Here is a 24057-nt window from a genome sequence, read left to right as displayed (position 1 = left end):
AATAGGTTTAATTTTAATTTCTACCTACAATCACAATATTGCTTCCATATTACTCGAACAAAAGCATATAGTTCTGATTATGCATACTTTTTTAAAGATATAAAACATTGGAATTTCTCGCACTGTGTTGAAAAGACTTAATTAGTTGGAAACTTGGAATTTCTCGTACCATGTTGAAAGACTTAATTGGGATATCTCATGTTGAACATATTAAGCATCTAATTTTCTCTATCATTATTACTTTTGAATTATATGAATACATTTACTCCTTTAAATACCCCTTTTATATCTTTCAAAAAAAAAAAAAAAAACCCCTTTTATATATTTCAACTTGGAAATTCTCATATTAAAGCTTCAACACTTCCAATTTTAGAGTAAGTCGGTCAATTTAAGAATACTTTAACAATTTTTAAAATAACTTTAAACCCTTTCACGGTAACTTTTAATACGTAACAAGTTTGCTGTATTTTAATGTATAATTTCAAATGAATACATGCTATAGAGGTTGATATGATAAATTTAATACATTAGAAATATTTTTTAAAGGTAAAATTTACTTTAGGAAAATGCTAACTTCAAAAATGTTTTAACCTGTTTTACAATAACTTAATGAAAGTCAGCTTCAAGAATTTGTGTTCTACAATTGTTCAAGGTGATATATTGAATGATGGAGATTTAGCCATTTAGGCACCACAGTTAACAATCATCCTAAAAAGTGACTAACATATAAAAATATGCAGCTCTAAAGCTACTCCATAATATTTCTATAGAATTCAGATAACTTGCTTTGCCAACTCCATCAAGCCTTACGAGTTTCCGACCTTGCCTGTGTTCACTTGCTCCAATCCAGCACAAAGGTTGTTTTCTGCCACTCACGAGATGCAGAAGCTTTAGACCATCCACTTGACTCAAATATCCAGTTCTCAACAGAGATGCTCTTCAAGTAATGCCGCCAGCATTTCTTCTTGAAGAATCCACAACACTCCGGATTTGCTTTTTGTTTGTTTAACTCTTCGTATATGATCTGCCAGTGATTAAGAAAAGAACAATAAAATTCAAATGACATTCCTCTATCAATTCTAAAGGCGTCAATGTTCATACAAGCAGATAGATAATTTCATTTTCTGCCAATGCTTCACCCCTGAGTTTGTATTTATACAGTTTACAGAATTCAAAGAGACCTAGTAATTGATAATTTTCCAAACTGACCTCCTTTAATTTCATTAGATTTTATGATGAATAACTTGATAGATGCTACATTTCGTGTCAGGCTATAAAAACAAATACTTCACGGGGGCTTTCAGAGTCAACAATTTGGCAGAATATGCAAAAAAGTAACAGTTTCAATACACATAACTCTAACTGATGTAATCTTCATGAAAATATAGCAGAATACCCTGAGCGTCTAATTTGACTACAATTATTATTTTTCCCAAAGCCAAAACATGAGGGGGGGGGGGGGGGGGGCGTCTAATTTGACTAAAATTATTATTTTTCCCAAAGCCAAAACATGAGGAGGGGGGGGGGGGGGGGGAGACACTCAAACAGCTTCATCTGTTTATACAGAGTCATTGGCAATCAAATATATTTGTCACATATAGCTGCGACTGCCTGGATTGAAGCATACTTCGTAGTATCAATTATAAGAGGGAGTATTACATCACTAATTATGCTTGAAATATCTTCGACACATTCAAATTCTAAGGAGGATCAAAAGAGTAATGTAGAGTAAAAAAGAGTAACACAGAGTAAAATTCTATCACAAAGAATAATGGCATCAAGACACTACATTCATACACAAGGCAAAGTTCATGCAGAAAACATTCTCACCTTTGGACTTACTACACCTTATCTTCTATTAAAATAGCTAAATAAATACCCAATTATCATCACATTTTTCACATCTATCTATTTTAAAATTATTTATATATTACTTTTCATTTCTTAAATACAACAGATAACTTAAGCCTGTCATCTGATTTCTTAATTTGACTAAGCTTTGACCTTATTTGTACACTAATCTTTAAGAAAAAAACAAAAATTATCAAATGCCAGGAGATTCATATTAATGTGTACATTTCACTTACGAAATTTCCAGAATTAATTTGTAGTATAGCGACAGACAAACACAAATGAAAGATATGGTCTGACTGATCTGATCATACTTCGTACATGAAATAAACATATATTTGCTTAAGTAAGCTGAAAAGAACATTACAAGACCTTCGACTATGCATAGTAAATTAGTAATAGATTACGAACTAATGAGGGGCAAAGGAAGTATTTATATAATATTTTCCTGTGTCCGTGGTCAAATTGTTACAATCAGATACAAAACTATAGAGAAGTTACAGAATACCTCAGGAAAGTCACTGGTGTTGTGGGACATTATAGATAGAGTGGATGGAATAGGCAATGTCTTTAAAGCAGCATCAAGTAGATCCCGAAATTGAGCAGATATTCTCACTGCATGTGGCTTAGATATGTGGCGCAAAGGAAGAACCATAGCCCTGATGTCTTCATAAATGATAACACCCTATATAAATTCATCAATGAAAGGAAAAAAAAAATTAACAATATAAAAACACTAGCATATGAAGGTTGAACATACAGTCGGGCTATTAACCATCAACTCAGTTCAGAAACAAAGTTCCAATCCAAAATTTTAAGCTACCACATGAGAACAACCTCATACACAGCTCAAAGATTTATTTTTAAGCCAACAGGGTCTATGTTCAGTCCATCCATGACACAATCCAACTGAGTAGAATTCTTACCTGTTTGTCAAGGGTCATCAATTTTAACCCTTTGTAACGATCAATATCATCAAGGAATTTGTACAGTCTAGATGCATCATTTCCTCCAACATCCCAGTTACTGGCAGCATTCGATGATGGGTCAAAGGTAAGTAGAGCTTCGTTTAGACTTAAACAAGTAAGGAATGAAAATGGCATCATTTTACCACGATACTCAAGTGTGGTTAAGTTTGGAGAAGTTACGATTGCCTCTTCTAATTTCCGACATCTTCTAATCACTAGCTTCCTCAACTTGTCTCCAGAGACCTGGATGTTCTTTAACCCATTGCACCTGCTGAGAACTAACTTCTCAAGCTTTGGAAATTTCACAATTTGATCACGAAACATCTTATTTGTCATTCTGGGATATTCCAATATCAGCTCTTTAAGAGCCCTACATGCTGACAAGTCAATTTTACAGAATCTTTTTTTCTTACTGTAATACCAAAAAGTCTCAAGCCAATGAGCCTCAATAACAATACTATCAAGTGGAATACACTTGTGTACATCAACTCGCCTCAGCTTGTCTAGGGAGCAGATAGTCAATTTGTTCGATTCAAAGCATCGTATCTGTATTAACCTTAAGTCCTCAATCATAGGGCAACTAGAGATCAGATTTCCGAACTGCAGCAGGGAGACATTCATTTTCTTAAATGATAGCTTCCGGAGATGCGGAAGATTTACTGAATAGGCAGGTATAAGACAACCATATAAGCTTAATGCAGTAATGGAACTTCCACACATGACACATGGAGGCAAAGTGTAGTGTGGTACCTGCCGACGCCTGATTGTAGCGTGGATTTCAAGTTCTCTAACATTCCTCACAATAGCAGAAACAATCCAATCATTTACATCAGAAGTCCTTAAATCCCATTCCCATAATTGATAAGGAAAGCACAACCTGAACTTGTGAATACTATGCAATTGCTCATCATGCAGCCGATTAATCATCTGAACTTTATATTTTTTCTTTATCCCTTTCTTCACATTGTCAAAGCTACACAGGTCAATATCCACAGTATGATATGAATTCCAAACTTGCCTCCATCTCTTAGACAGGATGCAAGTTCGAGCAGCATCCTTGGGATGGAGGTGATAAAGAACTTGATGAAGCACATGATCCGGCATATCAGATATATAGTCAATTGTACGATTTGCTCTCTTTCTTACTCTATTAGCAGAATCCCTTTGGCTTCTTTTCTTACATTTCTTAGAAGTAACATCCATTGAACCGTTCTTCTACACCAATTCATGCATATGTTCCCTAGAAAAGGTTAACAGGGTGTTAATCTAAAACCTGCCCACATAGAAGAAATATCGAAATATCCAGCTTAAGTCAATTTGTCCATATCACCAGTTTACATCATTAATTACAGGAAAGTAGGACATAGGAACACAACATGAATTCGAAACATATAGTATCACGCTGAAGCAGAAACTATTAAATCATGTTATTCAATCTGAGTAATCATCCCAAACACATTTTACAGGACTAGTAGGATATATACCAATCAATCAATCAAAACCTTAATCCGGTACTCCATAAGTGGGGTCGGCTACATGAACCAAAAATCCGAGCATGAATTGGAATTGCCTAGTGACAACTACACACTAATTACAAAGACATTCAACATTTACAGAAAAACCCACAAGATAATACAAGAACCCTTACAAACACATTATTCTGTTTCACATTTCTTCCAATTACAGTTTTCTCGAATCAATATTACATAAATTGACATGTAATATTCATAAAATTCACCAAATCTTGCATACATAAATCATCAATAGCAACAGTTATACAGCAATTTAAGAAAAAAAAAAAAGTATAAATCTTCAAATTTTTAAAATTAATTGCCCAAATTAAAACTAAAATTGAATTCGAACCTGTTAATTGAATCTGAATTAGGGTTAAATCGAAGAATTCTTGACTCCAAAAATCATATCATCAATCAAAATTTTGGTTGCAATTGAGGTGAAAGAAAGGATGAAGTGTTATGTCATTATATAAGAGATTCAGTCTATTCAAAAAAAAAAAAAAAATATAAGAGATTCAGTTGACCCCACAAAACCCCAAAAAAAAATAAAAATAAAAAAATAAAAAAATTGCGAATTAAAAAAAAAAATAATAATAATTTATTTATTTATTTATTTTTTTTAATACGGAGTACCTCGGAAAAAGAAAAGAAAAGAAAAATAAAAGAAAGACGTCGATGGTTTCCGATCTTTCTCACTCTCTCTCCTCTTTCGATGTTTGATCTCACTCATCATTTCGTAAATTGAACAACTGGAAATCTCAATCACTCGTATTTTGTAGCTCAAATTACATCAAAAGGTTTGATTTCATCAATTTAATTCGTAATTTTTGAGTTTCAATTTACTATAATTTTGTTATTTTTTTGGTAGATTAGGAGTATGAATTTTGATCGACATTTTCAATTTATGCTAGTAAATTTTGATTTTTATAGCTTAAATGTTGATATATGAAGCTTAGTTTATGATTTGATATAGTTTTTGTATATGTTAATTGAAAATTACTCGATCTATTGTTCTTAATTTGTTGTTGAATTGTGTAATTTGATTGAAATTTGTAGTTTATTGTGTTGATTTTGATTGAAAATCGGAAGTATTGATTGATGTAATGTGAACAGATGTCAGTTCCTCGATCTATGGATAAGTCAAGTGCTCTTGAATACATTAACCAGATGTTTCCTACAGGTAATTTCTGTTGCTTTTCTTCTGTTTACCTATATTGGTTGAATTGTATTAGGATTTGAAGTTCTGTTGATTCGAGTCGTTGAAGTCGGAGAATGATACATGTATTAGTGTCATTTTGAAAGGGATTGGTGAAATTGTAGTTGAGAACTTATAATTTTGCATTTGTTTGAATGATTGCTGATTGTGTGATAATATTGGTGTATCAGAGGCGTCGTTATCTGGAGTTGAGCCTCTAATGCAAAAGATTCATGGTGAAATCCGTCGAGTGGATGCTTCAATACTGGGAGCTGTTCGACAGCAGGTAAGGTTTATTGGCCTTGCGTTATTTGCATTCTACAGTTTTGATGGAAGTATTGATGAATTTTTTTAAATATTTTTTACTGGTATCATGGTATGATAGGTATCTTCACTTCAATTTCATTTAGTTGGATGGGAAACATTTTTGACTGAAATGATGAATTTTGATCCGTGTGGTTTGTAAACGGGTGGGAAGTAGTTGACTAGTTGTACAAGTGGAGATAGTATTCCAATGTTGGAAAACATTTTTACCTTTTTCTATAAGGGAATGGCACAATTTCCTTATCATCCCTGGGAAATAATCCTCGTTTCCAAATACTCTCATATTTTGGATTGGATGGTGGTGTATAAATCTTTTTATTTTGTTTTGTAGTAGAATGAGTTTGTTGTGATTTTGTTAAATGAGGCTCTGTTGAGTTCATTTTCGTTTATAGAAGGTTGTTTAAGGAGGTTGAGTGTAGGAAGAGTATTTTTGTTAATAGTCTTGATGAGAACCATGTGCGTTAAATTTTGGGAAAATAGTGTTCAGACAAGGTGACTGATTGAAGAGTGTAGGAGGTTGAGTGTAGATAGAGTTTTCTTGTTAATAGGCATGATGAGAGCCATGACTGTTAAAATTTGGGAAACTAGTGTTTAGACAAGATGACTTAAGATTGCACAAGGTTGGAGAGGGATGGACTGTAATTGATATAGAGATAAGAGAGCAATGCAGCTAGGTAAAAATGAATACCTTTAGTTTATAAATTTGATATTCTAGATGGATTATTGATTTATGAGCTTGATCTTCAGACACGTACAACTGGCTAGATCAAATGATGAGCTGCATACAAGTTTTAAAGACTACTATTTAAATTTAAAGAAGTCCATTGCAGGCTTCTTTCTATCAGGCTCGGTGTGGTTTTGTTAAAGTTGACATGAATTAATATGTTAATTAAATAGGGATTGATGTGCATGACCTTGTAACGGGCTAGAGGTCAAAATGAAGCTATGCAAAAGAAGAGTAGGGGTAGTTTAGACCAAGCAATCAATGTTTAGTAAAAAATTGAATACGTAATATGTTTCTTATGAATGGTACATGCCTTATTGTATTTCGTAGGATTTATTGCAGGGTTGAAATCTTTGTTGATGTCACAACGATGATTGTGGAACCAATTTTACAGGCAATTTAAATGGCTCGCGGCCATCGTGCCTAATTCTATGTCACAGTATGCTCCAAGATAACCCTAGATTTAACATCGTGATAGATTTTAAGATCGAAGACGGTCCTTGCAAAATGAGTTGGAAAAGTGGGTGGGAGAAGTTGTGTCTACTAGACATGTTCCTTCACACATTGGTGTAAGAATTTGATATTGAATATGGGTGTCATGTGTTCCCCATGTTGTCATTATTTATATTATTTTTTTTTACATTACAGCTTTTCTTTTTTAAATCGTTTTGGGTGCGAAAAATGTTTCTTGTTGTTCTTCATCCTCATTGATGCCAAATTTTGCTGGTAGCCTGGCGTACCCAGTATGCACTTATTGTTATTTGTTTTTATTTATTTTTGTAAAAGTAAATACTCCCTCTGTCCCATTATTAAGTGTCTTTATTATATTTCATAGATTTTAATGCAAATGAAGGAAGTATTAAAAGCATTTGTGAAGAACATTGGGAATAATTATATAGAGTACAATATTTGTTTTCTAGTGGAGACACTGATGAGAAAGCATGTGTGAATGGTATTTAGGGAAGTTTAGTATGTTAAAAAGTATAAATTGGGGGTATGTAGGTAATTATACATAAAACAAAACTAGATTAGGCACTTAATCATGGGACACCCAATAAGGAAAACAGAAACTTAATAAAGGGATGGAGGCAGTAAATCCAAAGTGAGACTGTAGAAAATGGGGAATGATTTTGGCTGTCATTTGACTTCTTACAAACTGGAAAGAAATGGATTTCTTAAGACGACAAAACTAGGAGATAGGGTGAAAAACAATAGGTTTTGGAATAAGGATATCTTTTAAGATTATTGATGATGAATGAAATAATCTGGATGCCAATTACATCCATGTCTTCATGTGTATTTTCTGTTAGCTTGTTCTCTGTCTTGCTTCTTGATCGGATGTTATGTTCTGGCATGAGTTAAATTTCTGTCTTGATGATTATATTCCTACCAAAAAATTCTCCTATTCCTTCTTCAAATTACCACTAAAACATTATTTTTGACACGGTAGTTTGACTTTGAAAAAGCATTAAAAAGAAAAGTAGATGTGAAATTTATGGATATGGGCTTTTCCAGAAGGCATTTGGTGAGAAGGTGAATGGTGCAAAACTGCAGTAAGATGACTAAGATCATTTTAAGGGATTTCATGAGGTGAATTGAAAAACCTAAGAAGAAGTATTGAGCTGATGTGAGCAGGCTAGACTTAGCTCATATACAATTCGTGAGGAAATGACCTTAATCTGAAACCAAAGGAACTCAAGAATTTATGTGCCATTTCTCAAGTAGGGGGCCTTTTTTAGTTCTTGAACAGTTGAACCTATGTATTTTAGAATCTTCAATATTTCTAAAATGTGTTTACCTTTCGAGATTTAAATTGTGGCCTTCTTAGTATAGACCTGATTTTCCTCTTTACGCAGTCTCTTACCATTTTTGGTTGTTGGTTTCAGCAAAGCTTGATTATATTTTCTGTACTAGTAGTGTTCTAGTGTTTGAGTTTTGTTTTGGAAAATGCTACCTGGAGAGGAGTATTAATGGCATGGTCCTGGACCAAGGCTTTCTTCCCTCACAATACGAGGGTTACTAAGTTATCAGGAGGGTACTAATTATTGTGAGAGATAGGAATACTGGTTCAGGACCATGAGATAAGCTGTGACAACCTTTCTACTAGCATCAAATCTTCCACTCACTAGGGTGAAGCTGTGTATTTTTGAACTCTTAATTTTTGATTGCTAACTTCCTGTAGTTTAGAGTAATTCAGGTACCAAGGCCAAAGAAGATCTTGCTGCTGCTACGCGTGCAGTGGAGGTTTGTACTCTCAATATATGGACTCATATTACTTAATATATAATGACTGATTGGCTCTAATTCTCTTGTGGATGATAATCCGGAATTGACTGTATCCTAATTTCTGTTCCACTAATTGATTGTTCTGATTGGATTAATAGATTGATCAATTTTTAACAGGAACTCATGTACAAGATACGGGAGATAAAAAATAAGGCTGAGCAAAGTGAGACAATGGTTCAGGAAATTTGTCGTGACATAAAGAAGCTCGATTTTGCAAAGAAGCACATAACAACTACTATTACAGCACTTCATCGTCTTACCATGTTAGGTTGGTTATTTTCTTTTCTATTTTCATTGATCTTAGCGTCTCACACATTCAGCATCCAGGACCATTAACTATCTGGTCTTTGCGCTTGGAAAAAAAAAACAGATTTATTGCTTTCTTTTTATATTGTTTATTGTCCAATTGAAGATCATACAAAGACAATGTACCACCAGAAGAAAAATTCATGAAAAGTATTTTCCACCTTCACACATAACATCTAAGCATGTAACTGCAAAACTAATCCAAAGAATCAAATTTAAAACTATAATGATTGTATAATACGTCAAAGATCAAGAGCCTACCATGATACTTATCACATATCATACAATACTATCCTTCATTAGTTTTATTTCATGTTTGAGATGATTTACTGGTTTTATATCTGTTAGCTGCTACTCGTAGAAATGCAGGATTCATGTTTTATTAATCTTTATGTTTTTCATTGCTGTGGTAATACATGAATAATATAATGAACAAACAAGAGTTCCTATTACATTTGCTCATTAGATTCAACAAATTTGTTCTTGCAATGTTTAACTCATATTCTTTTCAGACAATGCTGTATTAATTTGTATTTGGTGATACAGTATGAAGATAAATAAACCCCTCTTGGTTAAAACTAGTTTTGATTATGGACCTTTGTTTTTCCTTTTGAATCAAACATGTGTACATAGCAATTTTATGTTATTTTTCTATTTTTTTTTTTTTTTCCTGTTTGGACTTTGGTGGGGGGGGGGGGGGGGGGGGGGGGCAGTTTGGGCCTTTGGAATACATGTTACGGCCTTGGTTATTATATACTTCATATTGTTCTTATTACACATTTCTGGAGGAACTTCCATATTTTCTTAAAGTTCTAAGTCCTTACAATAAATTGCTCCCATATATTAAGACACCTAGGCTTCTATATTTTTATTTGGATAGTCTGAAGACTATAGATTCTGACCTCCACAAACTTGCCAATTGCTACACATGTTTTGCTGTTTTCTGGGATGTCATGATTTATGACTTCATGCACTGTTTCTCTGTTATAGCTCTAACAAAGGTATAATTGCCTTAATATCCAATTTGTGTAGTTGATGTAGAATATTTGTATAATATCGCATGGTATTCAGTCAATCGGAGAATTAAGCATGCTAACATAATGCCTTTTAAATGCTTTGGCAGTATCTGCTGTTGAGCAACTTCAAGTGATGGCTTCAAAAAGGCAATATAAGGAGGCAGCTGCTCAATTGGAGGTACCAAGCTGCCAGTGGGCAAGCGTTTTTCTTCTATTTAGGAGGTCAATAATTTTTTAAGCTTTTAAAGTTTTTTTCCCTATCTCTTTGGAGGATCCACAGTCCTTCTCAGTTCTCACCCATTATATTTTGGCTTTAGATTTACTATGTGACTTGAATGATGGAAAATAAATCATTTCTTTTATATTTGGCTGTATTGTAAGCAGATGAATCTTCTCTGTATAGTCTGAACATATTATGTGGTTTTTACATTGTACGTTTACTTATTGTTTGAAGACTCCAATGTTGATGAAAGATATACATGCTTTAAGGCATAACTTGCCTCTAATAACACAAATTTTAAGTGATTTTTTTTTATGGTTATGAGGTGTTTGAGTCAACATTTCTCTCTTGTTCCATGTCTTATAGATTCCTTGTTTTCTGTTTGATCTTTTATTCCCTGTCCCACACATTCCTTATCTTAGTGTGGATGATGTTATTTCTTAATTTGTTTCAGGCAGTAAATCAGTTATGCAGTCATTTTGAAGCCTATAGGGATGTCCCTAAAATAACAGAATTGCGAGAGAAGTTCAAGAATATTAAACAAATTTTGAAGTCTCATGTTTTTTCTGACTTCTCAAGGTAATGCTGATTTTTTCTTCCCCTTTTTCGTGATATGTGGAGTTGGACTATAATTGATTTGGGAGGTTATAAAGGAAAGAGGCTGATTGCCTTCTTCGTATAATATAAAGTCCTTCAAAATAATGTGTGTTGTACACGTTGATCATATAAATTAATCCTTATCTGGATGTAATTATATCTGCCTGGATAGAAATTTTACTTTAGCTTGACTATGGAATATGGATTTTAGATTTATTTGGAGAACATGTAAGTTTGAACTTTGAGAATGCTTATAACTTGAATTTGTAAGATGAGAAAACTCTCAACTTTTAATGAGGGATGATGGTTGATTGTTTACATAATCTCAATTCATGTTGAAGCTGTAAGAATTGGTTTTCATTGGTGTTGGTTCATTGTATATTATTTTTTTATATTGTATATATTGTCTCATTTGATTAATATATCTTGCAATTTCAGCCTGGGTACTGGGAAAGAGACAGAAGAAACTAATTTACTGCAGCAGCTATCAGATGCTTGTTTGGTGGTTGATGCATTGGAGCCTTCTGTACGAGAAGAACTTGTTAAAATATTCTGCAACAGGGAACTTACTTCCTATAGACAAATTTTCGAAGGAGCTGGTACGTATCCTTCGCTTCTGCTCCTTGCATGATCCGCCGCCAAACTTATTCCAATTCCGTTTGATATAACCCTTTTTGCATCAATAAAATGATTTGCTCTTTGATTTCTGTAAAAATTGTCTTACATATTGCTTATTTCTATTTATATATATATTTTAAATTAGAACTTGCAAAGTTGGATAAAACGGAAAGGAGATATGCTTGGATCAAGCGTCGGTTGAGAACAAATGAGGAGATATGGAAAATTTTCCCTTCTTCTTGGCATGTCCCTTATTTACTATGCATCCAATTCTGCAAGCTCACGAGGTCAGTGATGTACTCTCGTTTGGCCTCTTCCTTATAATTTTAAACTCTATACATTCTATAAAATAATTATTTATTCTAGGCTTCTAGCCAGTGTTGCATGTGCTTTTGATTATCACTAATATCTGTATGGTCTTCTTATTTGGGAAACATATGGGTGGACGGATTGACAACATCTAACTATTTTTTCCTGCTGGCATGCTTTATGTAGTGGATTTTGATGGTAATTGATTGCTTGACATTCTTCCTTTTCGTTTGGACATGTTGTTCTCCTTCGATAAGATGCTGTTGAGCATCAAATGTTTAGTTTGATATATGATCTATTCCAATAAGATTAGGCATTGGCTTCTATCTTTTATTTGCTAGTCCACTTATGGACTTACACATATAAAAAAGAAAACTTTCATGCATGCTTATCCTATATTTATCTTGTAAAGTGATATTATGTTTCTTTACATTTTTTGTTACAGAACACAACTTGAGGAAATACTTGATAACATGAAGGAGAAACCGGATGTGGGAACACTGCTGCTGGTAAGGGGTGAATGCTTGATGATTTTCTAATACCTAAATTGTTTCTGTATTCAGAAGTGGTCTTATTTCTTATTACCTCTAATTTTGTTCCGACTACTGAGTACTTAATATCAATAGAAATCTTTTGACATTCCCTGGCAATACAACTTAGCAACACTGAATTTGGAGATTGGTCTGCATGCCTATCTTGGGTTGCTTAAGGACAATATGACCATGCTCATATGAGTCATACACTCCTTTACCTCATAAAAAATATGAAAAATTATCAAAACCGCAAAATGAAGTTCAGAGGGGTTTTGATGGTAAAAAAAACTTAATTTTAAAGGGGAAAAGCTGAAAAAGGGTTATTAACTTGCAAAACCAAGCAATAGTTGACTTAGGTCTAACTTAAATCTCTACAAATGACAAATATTCTGTACAATGACACACAGTAAAAAGTGGGGAAATAGGATCTCCTTGTCTAAGACAGTAAGACTTTATATTATCCCTGGATGAAACTGTAAGAGAACCATCGAGGCCAATAAAAAAAGGAAGGAAAGCCGCAGTCTTAATCCAATTAATCGAATTAGGAGGAAGGCTGTAAATCATTTAACTTTTAATAGAGAAAGCATTCCTCAATTTTACTTTCACAAGTTATCCGGAAGGACCCTTTTTTTTTTTTTTTTTTTTTTTTTTTTTTTTTTTTCCGTTTACCATAACTCTTTAGACATCTTGACAAATACCTCTGCTCACATAATGCCTCTAGCAAAAGCATCTTGATCCAAGGAGATGATGTTTAAAAACACCAATTTCAATCTACTCAACAAGTTGAAAATACATTTTAGGATAATAGAATAACATGAGACAGGCCTGTAGCCCTCAACACAAACAGTATTTTGGACTTTGTAATGAAACTTACAGAAGTGACAGTTATTGCCTTTAACAGCTTCCTAGTTTATCATTGTCAATGAATCTTATAAACTATGTTCTTATTAATGGAGAAGAGCTCTTAATAGTTAATTCCGTCCTTTGTGAAATTAATAAGCAAGACAGATTGGATGTCATTATTGATTATGTAGCCTCTTCTCTCTTCACCCTTTCCAACCACTCAACATACTATCGCAGAAAACATCAGTTACCTTAATGGGATCAGTCACTATTTTAATCACCACTATGTGCTACCCAGCCCTGAATTAATAGTATTCATATTCTTTATTACTTTAATGCTTCCATAAAAGAATGTAATACATAAATCTTCATCTTAAAACCCATGTGAACCTTCAAATATCTTTGAAAAGCTTCAAACTCAGTGTAGAGTCAGTGGACCAGCTTAGAAATCATAGGAAGAATTGTGAAATAAAAACAACGATATCTGCAAAATCTATATTGAAATGTCCTCATTCAACTATTTCAGAACAGGCTTTGACCCATGAGCTTAGTAAAATGTCTATACATTGGAGCGTATTAAATAGGATTCCCAACTGATTCTTATAACATCAAGATTGGATCTTCACCCATTATCTGTCACGATATAATCTATTTGGGAACCTTTTAATATGTCATGTATAGCTACAGAAGCTTATGGGATGTGAGTTCCCTTATGCCCTTGGTTTTCCGTCAATATGGCATGAATTTGGGAGAATTTCAAATGGCTGAAAGCTTGAATTTCTGTCTATTTCAAATCTTATTTTCTCCTGAGATTTTTATATTCCATACTATATCTTAATCTTATTACTTATGTTTTGTTGCACATTGCTGCCTTTTCTGTTGCTCAATTGGCTCTTGTAAAATTTGATAGGCACTTCAGCGAACTTTGGAATTTGAAGAAGAACTGGCAGAGAAGTTTGGAGGAAGTTCACCTGCTAAAGAGACCAATCATGACACTGATGACGCAGAAAGAGGGCCCAATTTCAGTCAAGCTGTATCAGATATCAAAAAGAAATATGAAAAGAAGCTCGCTGCTAATCAAGGCAGTGGAACTGATGTATGTATTCGGATATAGCCTGTTAATTTTAAACTCAATTGAAATATAATTGCCTCCCCCCCCCCCCCTCAAAAAAAAAAAAAAAAAAAAAAAAAATTTCCTTCCTGATTTGCTGTCATTGTCTTCTGGACTTGTTATTACAGGAAACCAACGGTCTTAAAGAATTTTCTGTGCCTGGAGCTGGGGTAAACCTTTTCAACTTCTCCTTTTCATTGTTTTTGACAAAAAAGTTTAGAGCAAGCTTGACTGCCCTTTTTGTGCATTAGTTCAGAAACGCTAGCACTCACTTATTATTGTATTTCACTATTTTGTCTTTTTAATGCATTCTATAATGGAGGAGCCATTGTTAGGGATCTTAGGATTTGTGGGTAGATGCACCTATATCTGAATCGGTTATACTTTTTATTTGGTTTTTGATGCCTTCTGTTTATATTGGCTGTTCTGTTTACTGGTCGAACAAGAAACATTATCTAGTAAACCACTAAGGCACTAATACTAATAATAATCATTCTAATTATTACATTAACTTTACTCTTGTGCTTGGCATGGAGATGAAAAGTAGTAACAAATGTAGTATAGAATATTTAGAATTTGGTAGAAAGAGAAAAGGGGTCAAACAATAGTAGTAACAAACATTTATTACAAATACAACCAAACTATATTCCCCCTCCATTCTTTTATGTTCTACTCAGTTTTTAGAAAATATATAAACGAGTGAGTGTATGATTCAGTGGAATAAAGTAAGAGAGGGTAAAAAGGTGGGTGGGTGACTGGGTGTAAGAAAATGATAAATAAAGTAAGAGTTAGTGTGCGGAAAGGTGTAATCATTCTGGGGTAAAAAGGGTAAGATGGTTAAAGGGGGTAGGCTTAAAATAGAATAAAGCAAAGTGTAAGAGTTAGTGTGTGGAAAGGTGTATTTATTGTGGGGTAAAAGGTGTGAGATGGTAAAGGGCGTAGGCTTAAAATAGAATATAGCAAAGCAAGTAGAACAAAAAAGAACGGGCTAAATTGGGAAGTGAGTAGAACAAAAAAGAATGGGATGAGTTTAATTTAATTTCTTATTTTGCTCACATTCATAATTTAACTTCTACAATCTGGGCCTTGATTGAAATTCTCAGTGGTTCATTTATTATTTCCGTTTTTTTTAGCTTATTTTTTTATTTATTTCCATTGCACCTTGAGCTTTTTTAAACATTGATTGGTAACTGACCTGACAAGGGTAACTTAACTCCTCGATTGATGAATTTGCAGTTCAATTTCCGTGGAATCATCTCATCTTGCTTCGAACCTCATCTAAACGTGTATGTAGAATTGGAAGAAAAAACACTGATGGATCATCTGGAGAAACTTGTTCAGGTATTCTATTTAATTTCATGCCTTCCATTTCCCTTCCAGTCTTCCACACCCCTGTATATGTTGAAACTTGAAATGGTATTTATGTTCTTGTGGACACTGTAGGAAGAAACTTGGGATACCGAAGAAGGAAGTCAGACTAATATCTTATCCAGTAGCATGCAGGTGCATATAAGTTCTTTGTTCATATACATTCTTGTGAACTTGTTTATTTCAATTTCAATTTGAATCGTTTTGATAAATTGTATCTAACTGACTCAATAACTGTTGCGCTTAATACTTATTGTGAAGTAACAAATGGCTGTTGCATATTGGATTAAAAATTTAAAACAAACTTTTTGTTATCATAACATCCAACCACTTCCCCCTTTTTAGGGCTGACTCTTTGGGACAGTGTCAATGTATTTGCTGTTTAAGATTGAGTTTGAGACTCAATTTGCTACCTAATTTTATTAAAATACGCCAACCACTCATACGTATTAATCTGTCTTTTTCGGATTGCAATGCATGGGGGGATTAGTGAATTAGGTAACGAATGTGTGTGTCAGTGTGTGTGTGTGTGTTTTTTTTATTTTTATTTTTTAATATGATTTTTGAACATCTGCAAAACAGTCTTGGTGATCAAGGCTAGTTAACATATACAATTGGCAATTAATGGTTTGCTTTGCATTAAACGTTCTTTTAAATGAGTTAATAACAATTTTGTCAACATGCAACTAGTAGTTAATGGTATTAATTTTTCAATACGGAGTACTAATTACTTTTAGTCTTTTATTCATTTTCCTAAGCAAGAGTGATGTTCCAAGTTTCCAACCTTTTGTACCATTTGTTCTATTTAGGCTCTCCTTCACTTATTTTTGCAAAAGGAAATGTTAAAAAAAAAAATAGATAAAATAAAATAAAATTGAACATAACTTTCTTTGCTGAATGAACTTGTTTTTACTTGCTGAAAATTCATTTATTTAGTCGAGGAGAACTGAAAAAACGTCATTATTAGTGGAACTTAACTTGTTTATGTTTTACTTAGAAGCAACAATTTTGGAATGTAATGAATTGAACCTTAATTATTGCACATGACTACTTGAATACTACCTCAGTTTCTATATGATGGTTGCAGTTGCACCTTGTAACATAAACCAATAAGAATAGTGAGTGTTAAAAGTGGGCTTTGTGTAAGAAAATGAGAGTGTGTTGTAAGTGAGGTTGATATAAAAATAGTAAGAAAGAGAGTAAAGTAAGTGAGGTAATTGTAGAATTTTTTAGCTAGAATATTAAAGCAAAAGTGTGATGAACAAACAAGAACGGATGAGAGTAGAAAACGTAACCGAAAAAAAGGAACAAAGGAATTTTCATTTTTGTACAATAGTGAAGTTGTTTCAGGGGTCTTTTTTGTTTTTAATGGCATCCAACTTTTTTTCTTTTTCTTTTTCTTTGTTGTCTAATCTTTTAATCTTATTTGGTTCCACTTTACTTATTTTAGCTTTATGTTTTCATGTTTATTTTATTGTTAACTAACTCAGCTGTGTTGTGATATCTAGGTCTTTCTGATAATCAGACGAAGCTTGAAGAGATGCAGTGCTTTGACAAAGAACCAGACATTATTTAATCTGTTTAAGGTGCCTTTCTTCACTTATCACTGAAGAGAAGGGATGTCTTGCCATGCTTTACACCCGCTTTCTTTTTGTGAAGGCTTTTGTCTACCAAAGAGATATACATAGTTATGCTGTGCCATAGTAAAATAATAGTTATGATTAGAGGATTTATTAAGATTGAACGAGCATAAGTTAGGCTAAATGCAGCTTGGCTTGAAACAGACCCTTAGCTTGTCGAGGAAACAGACCCTTAGCTAGTCATGGTCAGAAGAAAAAAAAAAAATCTAGTCCTTCTCAACTTGTAGCTTGATTTGAGTTAAAGCTAAGACACTGAAGCCAAGTAAAGACTACTTTTGGCTACAGCATTCTTTTTGATATGTTTTTGAAGTTACGGTATGAGATCCTTTTGAAGCATTTCATCTGAAATCTAAAGTCTAAACTATCACTCATGAGTCTTATTCACTGGCGGATCTACGTTGTGACCCGGGGGGGCACGTGCTACCCCCGAAAAAAAAAGATGTTTAAATATAAAAGTTAAACAATGCAATTCATTTAAGATAACTACGTTGCTTCAGCGGTAACACTCTGTTTGAATAGAGTTATCCTTTGTGCTGCGGTCAGAGGTTTGAATCCCTTCGAATGCCCTCTTTTTTTTTTTTTTTTTTTTTTTTTTTTACCTGATGAGTGAGAAATTTTTACTTCATTTCTAAGTCATTATTTTTTTGTTTTGTTATTATTTTTTTTCTGAAAAATATCAATAATTTATTATTTTTTTTTACCCCAAATGAATTTTTTCTTTCTTGACATTTATTTCAAACAGATTAGATAAAATAAGCCTCCATCAAAAATTGATTCTTCCTCAAATTACTTTCCAATTTTTAACTTTATGTTTTAACATTAGATAAAAGTAACTCCCATAAAAAAATGGTTAAAAATAGTAATATTATTTTGATAACTAAGCTAGTATGATGTACATAATTTTATGATTTTATCCATGCTAATGACTCATTGCAAAATCTATGGATGTTTAAAATTTGATGATAAAATTTTTTTTTTTAATACAAAATCACAATATATTATTCAAAAATTTAACACATATGTTATTACCAGTTTATATTTAGTTTGAGATATTTTGTTTGAGTTTCAAGTTAGTAAGTGTATATTGGGGCTTTTTGTTCTTGTTGTTCTTCTAGCACTTGGTTAGTGCTGGTTAGTGCTGCCCCTAGTCTAGAATCCTGGATCCGCCACTGGTCTTATATCATAAATCGTTAATTCTACGTTATGCGTGTCTATCAGAAATTTATATGTATTAATGTATATGATGAAATATGAGTGTCTAATTTTGCTTTCTTATTTTTGTTGGCTATTGGAAATTTCTATGGGTTGTAGGAAGAGATTTAAATTGCAGGGAGAGTGGAATAATTAAACTAGCTGGGGGCGTTAACTATTGATAATGTGAACTGTCTTGTGCACTGTTGACTTGTGGCTTTTTGCTTGTCTTGATTTTTACATGTGTTGTGATCATCAAGTTGATGCATGCAACTAACAATTTCTATAATATTATTGTAGATACTCGTTTCTCTTGGCTTGGACATGATTATATAATTTTTTTGTTAATTTTAAGAATTTTAATCATAATAAGTTATTTAAAAATGTCTTTCTGCTTTCTCTTACTAGGTGTTTCAAAAAATTCTTAAAGCATATGCAACAAAGTTGTTTGCCAGACTGCCAAAGGGCGGGACAGGAATTGTGGCTGCGGCCACTGGAACAGATGGACAGATTAAGGTCTAACTCTTCTTTTTCAACTTCTTGTTTCTGGATTAATTTTTTTTCCATTGCAGCTGACTATAATTTTATTTATTTGGCTTTTCCGTGCTTTCTTTCTCTTTTCAAACAGACATCTGAAAAAGATGAAAGGATGATCTGCTATATTGTGAACACTGCTGAATATTGTCATAAAACGGTGAGTTCGCTTCAGCCAACCTTTGGGTGTTCATGGGTTGATATCTTGAATTTTATGCCTGACAGAAGCGGTTGTCTGTAATAAATTTGCTGCCTTTCTATAATATCTTTACTGTCAAAAGCTGTTAGGTTTGATACTTGGAAGTTGGAAATTGAGAGTTGTGCAATGCCTTTGACTTCTGTTCAATCTGGTGACACTTTTTTCAGAAAGAGAGGCAAATCAATGAGTAGCTATCTTGTCCAAATGATGATTGAATCTAGGTTCATAATGATCTTTTGATTAACAGCTTAATGCCCCATCTGTTGTTTAACATTTATGAATATTGTTGCCGTCAGACCTTTCACTATCTTCTGCCAAGTTTAAGTGGTCACCTTAGGGAGGACTTTGGTGATCCCCTTGATAGTAGATTAAAACATGCTTTTGTTAATAAAGACTTGAAGGACTTTGGTGATCCTAGTGTTAATACTGCTAAGTTCTAATGTAGTGTTAATAGAATAAAATCTTTTCTTTACAGTATCATAAAGGAGAGTAATTGTTCATGTTTGTCAGAGAAAGGCTTCTCCTTTTCACTAGTCTATTACTATGAGACTTGAGTTCATTTTATTGTCTAAGAGTCTGAATTTATGCTTTTGTATGAGGACAGACCTTGACATTTTTAATTAGTTGTTTCTGCTCAATATACCTTCATTCTCTCTGCACTAGTGACAATTTTAACTAGTTGTTTCTTCTCAATATACCTCTTTTCTCTGCACTAGTGCCATTTATAATTAGTTGTTTCTGGTCAATATACTTCATGTTCACGATTGAAGTCTGTAGTTATCAGCTCCATACTGCATTTAGAAGTCTCAAGATACGATATTTAAATGTATTCAAGACTACAAGTAGAATATCCTGGACCACAATATAATAGTTAAGAAATTTCCTTGTGATATCTAGATAATCTAACCTGTTTCTTTTTTGTTGATAGTCAGGTGAATTGGCTGAAAATATAGCTAAGGTTATTGAACCCGTATTTGCAGATAAAGTTGATATGTCAGAAGTACAGGTAAATTTATATACTGATGATTATTATATTTGTTGCAAGACTTCTCCATGTCATATATTTAATAATATGCAACCATGCAGGACGAATATTCAGCAGTAATTACAAAATCATTGATAACACTGGTGCAAGGTTTGGAAACTAAATTTGATATTGAAATGGCTTCTATGACACGTGTTTTATGGGCGACTCTTGAAAGTGTTGGCGACCAATCAGAGTAATATTTAGTTCCTTTTGATTTGTAAATTGATGTTATTGGCTTATTGTTGTGAACTCAACATGTAATGTGCATCCTTTTCATGCAGGTATGTAAATGGAATAAATACAATAATTACAAGCAGTATACCTATACTTGGGACGCTTCTGTCCCCAATTTACTTCCAATTTTTCTTGGACAAGGTATATGAAGGAGATTAAGTTTGTCTGCTTGTTTCTATTTTCTAATTTGTTCATCTATTTTGGTTTTTCATGAGCATTTTTCTGCATAACTTGCTTGTGCTAATGTTAGTCACGTAAGGACCCTGTTTTTCTTTTTCGCTCCGAAATTTTTGTTGTCAATAAGTTCTTGGATGGTTGAACTCAAGAAGGTGACTGTAAGCTTCTTAATAGTTGGCAAATTCAAGAATAAATATTTTCAGTAATTGTATATTACTGTTACAGACTACATGAAGCTGAACATTCTATAGGAAGTTACACTTTCTGTGTTGCTGCCAATCAAACAACTGTATAGCTCCTCAGGCAAACAACTCCATAGTTTCCCACTTTTGAGGAACTTTTACTTGTGCAATTTCATGTCAACTGATGAAGAACTTAATGTATAGTTTGGACTTTGGAGTTGCCTCTTTTTTCTTTTTTTTTTTTTTTTTTTTTTTTTTTTTTTTTTTTAAACATTTTTTTATTTATTATTATTATTATTATTATAATTTTATCTTTATTAGTAATAAAAATTATCGCCAGAATGTCTGTATCCTGTTTGTTTACTCTTTTGTTTTAAATTTCCTGTTTGTTTCCTGGATACCATATTTCATAAACCTATTAGTCTGAACCTTATTTATATTTTCTCTAATTTTTCCCCCCTTTCTTCTTTTCAGCTTGCTTCTTCACTCGGTCCCCGTTTCTATCAGAACATATTCAAATGCAAGCAGATATCAGAAACTGGAGCCCAGCAGGTACTTGGTCAAAATAAGATATTTTCTTGATATTTCTTTGTGATTAGATGAGATCTTTACCAAATTTAGTATTAAAAAGATTTATGGCAACCTCTGATACAAAGTATTGGTAAAAGTTGAGCTGTGTCTTAGCTCTTCCATTTCAGACCCAATACTTGTATTAGCTTTTGTGGATTTCAATTTTTTTATTTTTATCCTGCAACTTTTTTTGTGTAAGGTACATCATTATTCATGCTAATGTTAAGAATGAGTGCATTATATAATGGTTTTGAAATAATTCATTTGTTTGTCCTATATCCTAGTATATCTTTCTATTTTGTGTGGAGTAGCCAAATAGATAAAATCTCAACGTCGACAACACAACATAAAACTCACATACTGTTCTAATTGCAGATGCTGTTGGATACTCAAGCTGTGAAAACAATTCTTTTGGAGGTTCCTTCTCTTGCTAAACAAGTAAGTTATATACTTCACTTATGTGAGATTGTTAACTCCAAGTCATCGACTATGATCTTACTGCCTTTGCATCCACTGAGTTGCTTTGATTGGGATTCTGGTGGGCATTTATAAATTTCTGCAATATAATCATGTTAAATCTTTATATGGCAATTGGACTTGTGGTAATGCAATGCTATTTCCAAACTACCATGAAGCTGCATTTTAAGCAAATGAATACTACAATAATTCAACTGAGGTCAACAGCTGAACTTTGTTGGGGCTCATGTGCTCCTGATGTTTATATATGGCTGTATATGTTCATATTATTCTTAAATTATGATTGTGTTCTTTCCACAATTTTGTTGGTTTAAATTCAAATAGTAGTAAACTACTTCAAAATTTGACTGGTGGTTATTTTATGTGTGAACTTGTATCCATTTATTTCCATTGGTAGGATTTATCAGTGGTCGTGCAATAAGCTGGAAATATTTTTTAAAAGTACTTGCATCTGTTCCTGGTATCTGAGTTTGGTGCCGAGTCCCACAGTTGTAGCTGTATGTGATGATACTAATCTTTTTCATGTTTGATATGTGCGTAGACATCTGGTGCTGCTAATTACTCCAAATACGTTAGCCGTGAGATGAGTAAAGCAGAGGCCCTTTTGAAGGTGAGTAAAGGATAATGGTGATCCATATTTTAACACTGTTGCATTGGCTAACTGTCATTTTATTGGACAGGTTATATTGTCTCCTTTAGATTCTGTAGCAGATACTTATCGTGCTTTATTACCGGAAGGAACTACGTCAGAATTTCAGCGAATCCTGGAGCTCAAGGTTATATTTTGTTTTGTTTTAATTCTTTGCTGAAACCTTTTGTTTCCCTTAAGTTGTTGCCACAGCTTACTCTACAGCCATGTTGTGTGTACAAGCTTTTCTTCCTCATGTCAATGGACACTAACTTATCTTTTTCATGTTCTGAGCTACTAAACTGCTGCCACCCCATCCAGAGTTTGACTGTTTGAGAATGGTAGTTTAACTCCCTTCTTACTCTATTAGGTATAAATGGGAGCAGCAAATGATCGATACATGGTTTGAGGGTAGAAACTGTAGTATAGGCCTAGTGGTAATTCTTTTTAGATTAATACCAATGGGAATACCAAGTATTAATTGAAGTATGAAAACTAAGAACTCTTTAGTTTAATTTTAGTGATTAGTGCCATATGTTATTTTCCCTGCTTATGTGTTTAATGGCGGCTCACTCTGAAACATGAGTTCTAATGGATTTATTCCTATGCTATTTCATTCCCTAAATCAGCTGCACTTATCTTTTTAACGAATCTAGATTTGATATTTTGATGTTTGTTAAAATGCAGGGTCTTAAAAAAGCTGACCAGCAAACCATACTAGATGATTTTAACAAACATGGTCCAAGCATCAAGCATCCATCAATGACCTCTGCGGTTACAATTGCTCCTGCTCCACCTGCAGTGCCAGCTATAAGCAGTCCTGCTACATCAGCTGTTGCTGCTTCTCGAGAAGATGTGCTTGCAAGAGCTGCTGCATTGGGTCGAGGAGCAGCCACTACTGGTTTCAAGCGATTCCTTGCACTAACTGAAGCTGCTAAGGACAGGAAGGATGGGCCTTTCAGAAAACTCTTTAATCCATGAGGGTCTTATTATTGGTTGTGCGAATGAAAAATCATGTCTTTATGCTTTTGTCTCAGTTGTCTGTTCATCCTTCTCCCTAATCAACTTATACAACCTCATCTCTTTTCCATTTTTTGCCTGGCGGAAATCTAAGAAACCATCTTTATTAGCATGCAGTTGGAGAGGAATGTTGATAATGTATATGTTGAATGTGGGTTGTAGGTCAATTTTGTCGACATTTTCCCAGCTGGTTTCTATGGGTATTTGTTGGTAAAATGCGCTGTTATCTGTAAGTAATTTTGTTTAAATTGTATTAGAGAATTTAGTTTCTCGTGTATTATCTTTGTGAGGTTATTCATATCTTAACTTTCAATGGAATGTGTGAATTCAATTTTCAACTTTCGTGTAGTACTATTACCCTGTCTTTGTTTTCAATTTACTATTATCAGGAAACA

General features: G+C 33.4%; 3 protein-coding genes across 3 annotated transcripts; 1 reads left to right on the top strand and 2 right to left on the bottom strand.

The window, feature by feature from the left end:
* Positions 1–643: 643 nt before the first annotated feature.
* Positions 644–3218, bottom strand: LOC145621587 (uncharacterized). The gene is made up of 3 exons (XM_081676310.1): positions 2778–3218; positions 2360–2536; positions 644–1024 (listed from the first exon to the last, which is right to left on the bottom strand). The coding sequence occupies exons 1-3, from the start codon at positions 3153–3155 to the stop codon at positions 833–835; spliced, it is 747 nt and encodes a 248-aa protein (XP_081532436.1). The 5' UTR covers positions 3156–3218; the 3' UTR covers positions 644–832.
* Positions 3190–4022, bottom strand: LOC145619842 (F-box/FBD/LRR-repeat protein At5g22660-like). The gene is made up of 2 exons (XM_081674535.1): positions 3241–4022; positions 3190–3196 (listed from the first exon to the last, which is right to left on the bottom strand). Exons 1-2 carry the CDS (start codon positions 4020–4022, stop codon positions 3190–3192), a joined length of 789 nt encoding a protein of 262 aa, XP_081530661.1.
* A 959-nt stretch (positions 4023–4981) lies between these two features.
* Positions 4982–24019, top strand: LOC145618922 (vacuolar protein sorting-associated protein 53 A-like). Its single transcript, XM_081673538.1, has 25 exons — positions 4982–5130; positions 5447–5513; positions 5720–5814; positions 8764–8820; positions 8980–9130; positions 10292–10362; positions 10859–10983; positions 11440–11600; positions 11765–11906; positions 12374–12437; positions 14215–14400; positions 14544–14585; positions 15652–15756; positions 15859–15918; positions 17292–17369; positions 19023–19130; positions 19243–19308; positions 20276–20353; positions 20434–20567; positions 20656–20749; positions 21442–21519; positions 21913–21975; positions 22556–22624; positions 22695–22790; positions 23330–24019. Exons 2-25 carry the CDS (start codon positions 5447–5449, stop codon positions 23621–23623), a joined length of 2484 nt encoding a protein of 827 aa, XP_081529664.1. The 5' UTR covers positions 4982–5130; the 3' UTR covers positions 23624–24019.
* The last annotated feature ends 38 nt before the right edge of the window (positions 24020–24057 follow it).

This window comes from Chenopodium album, chromosome 27, assembly GCF_948465745.1.
Source record: "Chenopodium album chromosome 27, dcCheAlbu1.1, whole genome shotgun sequence".
Taxonomy (NCBI): domain Eukaryota; kingdom Viridiplantae; phylum Streptophyta; class Magnoliopsida; order Caryophyllales; family Amaranthaceae; genus Chenopodium; species Chenopodium album.
Note: the sequence above shows the minus strand (reverse complement) of the source record. Positions and strands in the feature narration are given on the sequence as shown.

Excerpts from the sequence above, each read along its gene's own strand:
- LOC145621587 (XM_081676310.1), bottom strand. The coding sequence starts at position 3,155 with ATGACAAATAAGATGTTTCGTGATCAAATTGTGAAATTTCCAAAGCTT. Across the intron at positions 2,537-2,777 it reads TGATGACCCTTGACAAACAG|GGTGTTATCATTTATGAAGA; the intron begins GTAAGAATTCTA and ends GAATTTATATAG. Across the intron at positions 1,025-2,359 it reads ACACCAGTGACTTTCCTGAG|ATCATATACGAAGAGTTAAA; the intron begins GTATTCTGTAAC and ends AATCACTGGCAG.
- LOC145619842 (XM_081674535.1), bottom strand. The coding sequence starts at position 4,022 with ATGGATGTTACTTCTAAGAAATGTAAGAAAAGAAGCCAAAGGGATTCT.
- LOC145618922 (XM_081673538.1), top strand. The coding sequence starts at position 5,447 with ATGTCAGTTCCTCGATCTATGGATAAGTCAAGTGCTCTTGAATACATT. Across the intron at positions 15,757-15,858 it reads ATCTGGAGAAACTTGTTCAG|GAAGAAACTTGGGATACCGA; the intron begins GTATTCTATTTA and ends TGGACACTGTAG. Across the intron at positions 20,568-20,655 it reads AGTGTTGGCGACCAATCAGA|GTATGTAAATGGAATAAATA; the intron begins GTAATATTTAGT and ends CTTTTCATGCAG.